The sequence below is a fragment of the Pecten maximus genome, chromosome 14, assembly GCF_902652985.1.
Source record: "Pecten maximus chromosome 14, xPecMax1.1, whole genome shotgun sequence".
In the NCBI taxonomy this organism is placed as follows: Eukaryota; Metazoa; Mollusca; class Bivalvia; order Pectinida; family Pectinidae; genus Pecten; species Pecten maximus.
The window spans coordinates 21,133,386-21,145,398 of NC_047028.1; the positions used below are offsets into that span (position 1 = coordinate 21,133,386).

The window sequence follows — 12,013 nt, forward strand, 5'->3', positions numbered from 1 at the left end:
AGTTTCTGAATGAATGAGATTTTCCAGCAATACCACAAGCCTCTTGGTGAAAGAGATATGTTTCTTTGTTACAAACCTCTGACTCAAAGGGTCATACAATTTAAGGTCTGAACAGTCTAAGCCAATGAAAATATATGAACAGAAATAAACCTTTTGACATAATACAATCCTTTTTAAAAATAAATTAGATTTCTGAGCAAGAAAATCTTCCATCATCTTAATGTAAGGTACGAGATGGACTGCCATTATTGAAGAGTCTCGATACACTAATAGGACTTATTCTTCTCAACTAGCTCCCTAAGGGCTCATTTCTCTCCAACATCTCCCCAAGGACACATTAATGGAAACAAAGTAGACTCCAAATGCAATTGGATAATTCTTTATAAAATTTTATGCTGATGTGGCATCTTATCCTCTCTCTTAACACCAATGATATTTCAGTTCAGATTACAGAATGAGTGAATTAAGCTATAAACATTCTTTCTCGCCCACATGAAAACATGGAAGAGATCTATGTTCATAAGAGTAAGATTTATAACAAGCTATCATGATAGATACTCAAAGAACAATATCAAACTCCTTAAGATTTGTTTTCTGGTCTAAGTATCGATGGGACAATGGCACGTTAATGATAATGTTAGATGTGTTGCTGATGATAAAAAACTTTAATACATGTTTTTGCTCCTCTCTTTGTGTTATCACATAAAATACTTAAATCACCACTCGGCAACACAGCAGAAACTACATCAAACCTTCTCAAAGCTTAAATTCTCAGCATGTCAAAAACTCCCATCTAATTCAATCTGTAGCAAATTGCCAAACAAGTGTGAAAAGTTATCCATGCATTTTGTCTGAAACATTTTGATCTGGTTTTGAATCTAACCAACAGATAAAACATTAAAAACATTTCATTAAGAAATTTGAAAGTTCCTGTTGGATCTGTTTTGAATCTGGCCAATAGATACACCAATAAGAAAGTCAACAATCTTGTTGACCAATCAGATGAAGTCTTTTTTCTCCTACAATCTAGATCATCTGTGCGATTGTCCCTATGAGAATGACAGTGATAGTGTTGATGCCTCCGTACTACAGAGATATGTTGACCTGCTGCTACACACATACCAGTCACGTCAGTGAATAGTAAAACTGCTGCGTATGTAAACATTGACTGTAATTTGACTGACCAATGGTGAATGAGTCTAAAAACTGTCAGAGTTTAGACCTGAAACATGTCTGCCAAATGACTCCACACTAACGAGCATCATGTCTTGCCTTTGAAGGCTGATAACAAGAGTAGTTTCCCCTGGAGGTGAATAGGTGCAGTCTTGTATAAAAACACTGGCTATAGATTATCTTAAACTGATATGTACCTACTTATGTATTTCCTGATATTGTACCAGAGTCGTCAGACAACAGAGATCATCCTAAACTGATGTACTTACCGGGGTCATCAGGCTACAGAGATCATCCTAAACTGATGTACCTACCGGGGTCGTCAGGCTACAGAGATCATCCTAAACTGATGTACCTACCGGGGTCGTCAGACTACAGAGATCATCCTAAACTGATGTACCTACCGGGGTCGTCAGACTACAGGGATCATCCTAAACTGATGTACCTACCGCGTCGTCAGACTGCAGGGATCATCCTAAACTGATGTACCTACCGGGGTCGTCAGGCTACAGAGATCATACTAAACTGATGTACCTACTGGGGTCGTCAGGCTACAGAGATCATCCTAAACTGATGTACCTACCGGGGTCGTCAGGCTACAGGGATCATCCTAAACTGATGTACCTACCGCGTCGTCAGACTACAGGGATCATCCTAAACTGATGTACCTACCAGGGTCGTCAGACTACAGGGATCATCCTAAACTGATGTACCTACCGGGGTCGTCAGACTACAGAGGTCATCCTAAACTGATGTACCTACCGGGGTCATCAGGCTACAGAGATCATCCTAAACTGATGTACCTACCGGGGTCGTCAGGCTACAGAGATCATCCTAAACTAGTGTACCTACCGGGGTCGTCAGGCTACAGAGATCATCCTAAACTGATGTACCTTCCGGGGTCGTCAGGCTACAGAGATCATCCTAAACTGATGTACCTACCAGGGTCGTCAGACTACAGAGGTCATCCTAAACTGATGTACCTACAAGGGTCGTCAGGCTACAGAGATCATCCTAAACTGATGTACCTATCGGGGTCGTCAGGCTACAGATATTTTAGTATAGTAATATTCAATCTTCTAAATTTAATTTTAGATCACCTACTTCATTGTACCATTTTAATTCACACTATATTAGTGTATATTCTGTCAATTTTTACCTTTTGCTATATTAGCATTGTATGTATATTCGACTCCTTGTGCTTTAATAATGTCCTTCAGCAACACTTGTGTGATATACAAGCGTTCATTTATAAATCATATTTAAGCTGTGATGATAATTATATATTTATTACATTGTTATATTATATCGTTATTTTAAATTATGCCATGCTTGTGTAAATATATTTGATGCAGGGCCATGTTGTAAACTAGACATTGTCTAAATATGTTACCCTGGTTAAATAAAAGATATTATTATTTATTATTATTATTATTATTATCATCCTAAACTGTTGTACCTATATCTGTATTTCCGGATATTGCACCAGGGTCGTCAGACTTAACAGAGATAATCCTAAAAACATAAAACTAATGTACCTACCAGGCCCATCAAGACCTCAAAGATTATCCTGAGATTAAGACCTGACAGTTCCCTATCCACACCCTTTCCACAAGGGAGATAATTCATCGTTTACATATGCTATAAATTGTCAGCGTGTTACATCACAAGATTGAAATTAACTTTACAAAAATCCCATGCTTGAAACTCTTTTCAGTTGTTATGGGTGATAGTATCAGTGAAAATGAATGTGCCTTACATGTTTTATTTTCTTCTACATGCCGTTGTGAATTCAAGTCTAACAATTCACTACTCTATCGATGGAGATGCTGATAATACTGGATTATCCTAAGCTGCCTCAGTATTTTTTCTCTGTATAATCATGACCCATCATTTTCCTGGTTTTTTTTTTGTGTTTTCCTCTGTATAATCATGACCCATCATTTTCCTGGTTTTTTTTTGTGTTTTCCTCTGTATAATCATGACCCATCATTTTACTGGTTTTTTGTGTGTGTTTTCCTCTGTATAATCATGAGCTATCATTTTCCTGTTTTGGGTTTTTTTTTTCCCCCTCTGTATAATCATGACCCATCATTTTCCTGGTTTTTTTGGGTATTTTTTCTCTGTATAATCACGACCCATCATTTTCCTGTTTTTTTTTTCTCTCTCTGTATAATCAAGACCCATCATTTTCCTGTCAGAAGTAACAGATTTGACATAAAACATCCAATTGAATTGTAAAGTTATATACTGATAAAGTGAAAGATATATATGAGGCCACTGCCTCGGAGAAGGGGGTGGGTAGGAGGCTGGATCCGGATATCACAGAGAGGATGGGGAGGTGGGGAACCTGGTTATCATAGCTATCACACAATAACATCCCCATAATAGCCATGCTCTCTGCTTCATACAAACTGCCATAGAATGTAAACTGTTGTCAAGTTAGTAAAAACAGATGATATGTAATATTGATACAGAAACATCTCCAGGAGGCTACAGGCACCAGGGCACACTGTGTATACTACCAGTATACCTTGGAAATTGAGCTTATCTGGGTACTTAAAGTTCCAACACTAGATAGAATACTGTGAGATGGTGTGTTGGAGCTCTGGACATTGAACAATATATCACTCAAGTAGTGAAGTCAGAGACTGGTGTGTTGAGGCTTCTGATACTGAACACATCACTTCAGCATTGACGTCTGAATTCATCAAGCTTTATTTCTTTCAGTATGGTAACTTTATTACCTGGCCTTTCTTAGCTTAATTTTGAACAATAGGTAAATAAATAAATAAATAATAAATTAGAAAATGTCTGTAAGACATAAAATTAAATGCCCCCCGCTGCTACTTGACACCCAGAAACAGTTTGGTGAGGATCGCATCAGCAGTTCCTGAGAATAGCTAGTTACATTGCAACAGAACGGGACAGAACGGACATGGGTAACGCCATATGTCCTTAAATAAAACGGTAGGTATATTATGTACTTCATTTTCCATTTTCTTCCATCCTTTTTTCGTTCCTACAAGCATTAGTCCAATCATCAAATACATTGTGTTGACAGCTATCCAAATATACCGTGAGTTTCAGTACACAACACTGATTGCGACAAGACAAGCACTCTTTTTCTGATAATATTTTTTTTTTTTTACTTATATACATGTATTATCGTTTATTTGTAAAAGTGCTTAAAAAGCTGTTTAATGGGGTCTCGAATCATCTGCATCAGTAATTAATTAATCAGAAATATCTATAAAGCTTCCGTACGCCTGATATCCCTTGTAAGTACCTACCAGCATCCATGATGCCCTTGGCGAGGATGGCTCCGAACTTAGCCATTACATCATCGTGCTTGTCAGCGACGATCTTAGTGAACAGTGTTCTGAAGTTGTTCACCTGAAAATATATCATGGGAAAGGTTCCATCATAAACACGAAGAGATAAATACATTTTTTGAAGTGCAGATACATATTCTTGAAAGTATGTGCAGATCATTTAAGATAAAATACCAAACACATATATTTAATGTCTGTAATCTAGTCATTATTACTGCCACTTTGGTACAAATATCACACAATCAACCCATTTAGTATTGAACTTCACAATGTAGGTAATATACATTACAAACTAGATCAAAAGAGGTTCCATGGGCCTGTCTGGGTTTATCATGGATAGCTGATGCAGGTTAAATGAAGTTGGTACAGTCAAACCTGTTTATAAAGACCACACAAAGGAACAGAGAAATTTGGCATTTATTATATCGAGGTGCATTATATAATGAACAGCAATGCATTGGCGATCAATACAGATGTCCTTTAAAGACAGGTTATTATAGTATAGAGGTGGCCTTTCTAGACAGGTCATTGTAGTGTAGAGATGGCATTTATAGACAGTGTATTGTATCTCAGAGGTGGCCTTTCTAGACAGGTTATTGTATTATAGAGATGGCCTTTATAGACAGTGTATTGTATTACAGAGGTCGCCTTTATAGACAGGTCATTGTAGTGTAGAGATGGCATTTATAGACAGTGTATTGTATCTCAGAGGTGGCCTTTCTAGACAGGTTATTGTATTATAGAGATGGCCTTTATAGAGAGTTTATTGTATTACAGAGGTCGCCTTTATAGACAGGTCATTGTAGTGTAGAGATGGCATTTATAGACCGTGTATTGTATCTCAGAGGTGGCCTTTCTAGACAGGTCATTGTGGTATAGAGATGGCCTTTATAGACAGTTTATTGTATAACAGAGGTGGATTTAATTGACAGTCTATTGTATTGTATTGAGATGGCATTTAGAGACAGGTTAACATATTACAGAAGTGGCCTTTTTAGACAGGTCATTGTATTACAGAGTTAGCCTTTTTAGACAGGTAATTGTATTATAGAGGTGGCCTTTATAGACAGGTTATTGTATTATAGAGGTGGCCTTTATAGATCTGATGGAGGTTACCTTTATAGACAGTATATTGTTTTACAGAGGTGGCCTTTATAGACAGGTTATTGTATTATAGAGGTGGCCTTTATAGACAGGTTATTGTATTATAGAGGTGGCCTTTATAGACAGTATATTGTTTTACAGAGGTGGCTTTTATAAACAGGTCATTGTAATGTAGAAATGACCTTTATAGACAGGTTATTGTATTATAGAGGTGGCCTTTATAGACAGATCATTGTATTATAAAGGCGACCTTTATAGATAGGTTATTGTATTATATAGGCGGCCTTTATAGACATTTTAACAGGGGTAGAATTTAACTTTTTTAGTAACTCGCACGTTGTTGCGAGTGGATAAAATTTTAACTCGCAAAATTACAAACTTACTCGCAATTTTGAAATAATGTGTTAACATTAAATATAACAGATGTTTTATGATAAATAATCTTTACTTTTCAGAACCACAAACAAAAGAACAGTTGCTTCAAATAAAGTTTTTATTTGAGCCAAAATACAAATTTTTTTTTTTTTTTGTTTTGTTTTATTTAACTCGCTGTTCATATAAGCCAGGGTATACTCCCTTCAAATATCATCAACTTCAAGATCAATGAATATTGAAGGATTTTGATTCTATATATTACTTACATGTTATAATTTATTTTCAAGAGAACAAAAAATCAAAAAAAATCAGTCATTTCATTTGATTTAATCACGTATGATTTCTCATAAAATGTTTGACTAATAATGAAATAAGTATTAATTCTATCATATTAAAATGCTATTCCCTGTCCATCATGATTTTACAACATATTCGTGATTTGGAAAAAAAACCCGAATTTTTTCGTTAAAAAATTTCATTTTGTTTTTGTCATATCTGAAGTTGACTTGTTAAATTAGAAAATGGACAATACAGTAAGTGCTGATAGCATTTTAAGAAAGAACAAAATATTTACTGATGATGACTTGTCGGGACTATATTCTTTGCAAGTTTTGCAATAAATTTCAATAACGTGCACATGATCATCGTCAAGGTTTTTTTCCAGGTCAATATGCAGTTCCCATTTCTCGACAGTTTGTTTTGTTGGCCTTGGGATGCATGTCACTTTTTTCTTAGGAGTTGGGCTACTTTCTCTACATGTGTCCTTGCTCTCATTATTTTCGCCGATCTTTTCATTTGATGTTCCGGCAGCGGCGGACTTAAAAAAATTGATTATGTCAGCCATGCTAGCGAGACGTCACGCTTTGTTTCTCGGAAACTCTCGTTTCTTTTCCATTACAATATATTCATGTATATCGTAGTCTTTGAGACGCTTGAAACTAACGAGTGCTGTGTACAAGCGTCACCAATAATGCATTGTCTGTGTGTCGGTTTTTGTTTAAAGTTTTCGTCGATGTTTTACTAGATTCTATGTGTGTCTGTTTTACCAGGATTTATATGCACTCGCAGAAAAATGCGAGTACCACAATTTTCTACTCGCAAAATGAAAAATCAGCTCGCATTTAGCGAGTGTGCGAGCGTTAAATTCGAACGCTGATATATATTAAAGAGGTAACCTTTATAGACAGGTCATTTTATATGAAGATCATTATAGATTTTTCATTGCATTATAGAGGTGGCCTTTAGGCTAGGTTTATATACATCTGGGTAGAATTTTCACCTTACATGTAACACCATCACCAAGTATATACTTTCATAATTTATTATCTTTTTTTTACTTAAATTCTAGCTATATGCACTGACAGTGGATTTATTGGAATCTTTCTTGATGTTTTTGCTTTCTTTTATCTATTTTTTAATACAGTATTATTATTAGTAAAATGACAATGATGAACTATACAGCCTCATTAAACCAGCCGTAATTCTGTTGTTTTTTCTACTGGTATTTACATTATACATCTTAATTACACATTAAAAGGGGTAAGTGTACTTCTATAGGGTATAACTTACATAATAAATTATATTATCATCATAAAATTTACCACAACAAAAGCCGATAATTCAGTCAAATCTGAAAATATGCAATCAACGTTTCTTCAAATTTACCATAGCAATATTCACCTGACAACAAAAGTGAAAATGTGTGTTGGCATGGTTTTGGGATTGTAGTAGGAATTGAACACTTTTGTTGAGTGAGATCGGAATGTTGTACACAGGATTTACATATCAAACATTGATAACTTGCCTACATGTTGGACTTCCTCCAAATATTCCCCGGGAACATGACTTTTATATGGAGATTCCTTATAATCAGATGATTGTGTGAAGAGGAATATTTCTTCACCGATTTAAATTATTCAGTAGCGAAGTCATTTTTTACTTGTGCCTGTCTCCTAGACCAAAATTTACATTTTAATCAACTGGCAACACCCTTTCTCAGTCGTAATAGACCAGATACCAGTATCTATAATTGATGGAGATCGGTCTGACTAGGGCCCAAAACGGCCAATCTGAAGGTTAAGACTTTGTCTTGTTCTTAAAAACTCTACCTAAGTTTCTATTCTGAGATGATACTATAAATAAAAGGGAAATAAAAACTGTTTTTATTGTTGGTCTTTCCAATATCTATTTGTTGGTTATCATAGGTAACTGTCTGGATTGGTGGCAATTCATTCTTTCCTTTATCTGGATACAGTTTATAATTTCCAGTCAGTCATCTGAAGCATTTTAAGGTAAGTACAATTTACCTACAGGCACCACTAGGAACAGGGTTAAATGCAGGAGAGAAAATCAAAATCACAAGGGTGGCTATGAGGGTATCAGATCTAGTGGGCCATAGTTAGTTTGTTATTTCCTTAACCTGTGGTTCCTGTTACTTTTATTACCAAACATTATTCTCTACATGTACAGCAATTTCTTTAATTATTGATAATTGTCCTTAATACGTACAGGAAATATCTGTACATCATCACTCTTAATCATCCTGGGATAGTATTCAATTTGGTTCAAACAATGACAGACAAAACGACTGCTGAGGATGCAATAATGACATCACATATGTAACTGTAACATAAAATGGCCCTAAAATATTTACAACCCATCTACCGAAGTAGAAGTTAATTTGATCAGAACAAAACAAATCATGAGTTCAGTCAAAAAGGAATTTCAGCTAATGGTGTAAAACAAAGCTTTGTCACATGACCAAACCACCTTCTAAAGCATTGTCTGTATTCACCAGGTATATGTAATAATATTAACTACGAAAGTAGAATTTCTGCATGTTATCTCTCTTGTCATTTGTCATCAGTGTGTCGGATATTATGTTGTACCTTTAATCACCAAGTAAAATATACAGCAATGAGGAACGAGGACTTTTGTGTGCCAGGCATATTACAAAATATAAAAGGGGAATAACTCTAATAATCCTTAACAACTAGTATAGATAATGGCATAATCAGTTTATGGTATACTGTAGTTTACTGTAAGGTCAAAAATTATCCTGCAGAAATCAACTATGGACAGGTTGATGGAAGGTGCAATGAAATATAGGACATTATTCTCGTGTTGTCAAACAATCGTATCCGGTACAAATTGATGCTAATTCATAGTGTGCAGCATCTGTAGTTGCACTCAAGCTTACCTTGGGACAGGTGACCTCATTCTGTTGGATGATTACCAGAGCAAGTGCGATGAGCGCCCCCTGGCGGACATAATTGACTGGATCATTTATCATCGGCTCCAAAAGGCTCACAGCTTCCTATGATGTAAAAAGAAAAAAAGAGAAAAAATCAGGAGAGGCAAATTCCAATCACATAACGATGAAAACAAGAAGTAATACAGACTTCAATGTAAGCTATTTAGAGTGACTCAATTGTAGAAGTACAAAGCTAAAGACAGTTGAATGATTGACACAATAACTCGGAGAAACTGCAGAGTAGCTCAATGATAGAAATGTACTGAAATAGGGACATTAAGATCTTCAACCAAGGAAGCTGTTGAAAATATTACATATTCTGTTGTTCCTGCTGTAATTAATCAGCATTCATGATAAAATTCCACCAATGCTGAAGACATGTCTGGGGTAGCAGATTGAGAGATGCACATCTGAAATTTCATGAAGTTGTCTTGAAAGGTTTTTGAGATATGCTCAGGAAAATTGCAAAACTTGGTGAATTTGGATATGTTTCCATAGTAACGGGGAACATTTTGACAATGAAAATTCCACTACAGCAAAAGGCTCTAAAAAGCATCCAAGTTTATGTCCACATGAAGTATCTGGTTATCTGTGTCACTGATGAGTCCTAGAGGGAGGGGAGTTATCCATTTGGGATCGGAGTATTAACACAATTCTGGGGACAGTATGGTTGGTCTGTGTGTAAAACTATAAACACAGTATCATGGCTTCAAAGAAATTGAATAAAAAAAGTTGATTATGACCGTTTTGGTCTTCACAGGAACTAAGTAACTTTAAAGGACCATTAAGGGCAACAACTCCAAAAATTAAAGTCTAAAAAAACTTTGAGGTTTAATGGTAATTTACATTCTAATTATGTTTGAAGAAAACAATCCATTAATATTTATGTAATACATTGAGTGGACAATTATATTAAGTCCAGACAACCACTTAATGTGAGAATATGATACAATCTTTTGTACGTCCCATCTTTTACAGGCATATCAAAGGGAAACAACTCTAGGACACAAATTATTTGATTGATTTGTCAGACACTCCGTCATGTGTAACATTTGAAGACAGTTAAATCAACAAAAGGATATAAATCAAAAGGAGAAAAATCCTTTCAAGAAAATCAAAGTGAAAACAAATACAATATCAAAGCTATAAATACCAAGTGTCACTTTATGATTGACATATTCGGATAAGTTATGAAATAATAACTTTATTTTGAAATTTGAGCCAATTTTCAGTCCTTTCAAATGGCTTGATATGTACAGAATATCTCGATTGAGCATTGAAATTAGCACATAAAATCTTTGGCAAATCGGAAGTCAATCTTTGATGTAAAAAGTACTGACAATTTCAGTGTAAAATATACCCGAACATCATAGACAATCTTTTAAACATAAAAATATCCAATACACACACAAAAAGTAAATATTACGCAACAACTGGTCAGCCAAACAGAGACTAGCTGACACAAAGCAGCTGTTTCATCTGTTTGGAAGTTTGGCAATAAAGACGCTTCATTGCTAAAGCTTGTCAGTACACCCAATTAAGTTACACCCAATTCGGGTTTAATCATACAGAACGACTTTTTGTTTTAGAATTCATGTATAATTTAATATGCTGTCAAAAAAGTACATATTTAATTGGTGATGCTTGTCTATACAGACGTGGCTTTCTGTGGCTGGTTCTGTCCCTTTCATTCCAAATTATTTGCAATGAAATTAAAACTTCCCACAGGATATGCCACCCATTGAGCTATCATCACCCCTCCTTCCTACAACCGTATGGTACAGCTCCAGATATCAGATAACAGTGTTTATCAATTAACACTTGTGTTTTACAAACAAACTGCAATTCCATCAACCAATCAACACTCATGTTTTACAAACTGTTTGGTTTGATTAGCCAATTATCAGACTCTTGGTCAAACTAGATGCCGAAGTCTCCCAACGCTTGTCATGAGATCTATGGTTGTAGAGTTACCTATTACATAAATAAGACTCAGATTTAGACCTCCCGCGCGTTTTGTACAGGTGCCCTTCAAAATGGTTCCTCTCTTGTTATTTTTGAAACCAAGTATTCATGATATTTGTGAAGATTACAAATATATAGTCAAGTAAGAAAACAAGACAGAACAATATTTTCTAGGTATGATCTTTATGAATGTATACTACAGTACTGAGCCAGATGTAAGAGTAAACAGCTTTAGGACTTTTTGGTGGGCCTATCAGACAATGAAGCATGGAACAATTTGTAATCCCCTAAAATATCCCAAATACATATTTTCCAGATTTATGAAATATCATCTCTGAAAAGGACATGATGTACAACAAAATGGAAATTCACTTCTTGAGAATGCTTAGGTTGAAATAGACAGGAAATCATGAATACATAGCTTAAATTTCATTGAAATAAAGAAGTCTTTCTATATTCTATAAATATAGAAAGATTTAGTGTAAAATAACATATCAAAAAAAATGTGTAAGCTGCTTTATGATATCAGACTATATAAAGATTCAGTATTTCATTGTTTATAATTTTATCAGAAATACTTTCTCTCAACTTTGTAAATACTTTCTTGTCAACAGAAGATAACTTGTAATACAGATGGCCACTATGGTCTGGCATAACATCCGATAAAAACTGATCATAATAGACTTCTGTGCTGATCAAACAGATGAAATGCTTCAAAATCTGTGTGAAATTTTCGGAATTAAAATCTATTATATAGAAGCAATTAAGGCGACATATCATTGGTCATCATAAATATGCTGACTCAAAC

The 12,013-nt window shown here is 35.2% G+C and overlaps 1 protein-coding gene across 1 annotated transcript in view; it reads right to left on the reverse strand.

The window, feature by feature from the left end:
• LOC117343001 (26S proteasome non-ATPase regulatory subunit 1-like) overlaps positions 1 to 12,013 on the reverse strand; it is a 220,248-nt gene that overhangs the window by 13,025 nt on the left and 195,210 nt on the right. Inside the window, exons 23-24 of the mRNA XM_033905327.1 lie at positions 9,187 to 9,303; positions 4,467 to 4,569 (exon numbers count right to left, since the gene is read on the reverse strand). Coding sequence (XP_033761218.1) covers positions 4,467 to 4,569; positions 9,187 to 9,303 — 220 coding nt within the window. The remainder of the gene's footprint in view (positions 1 to 4,466; positions 4,570 to 9,186; positions 9,304 to 12,013) is intronic.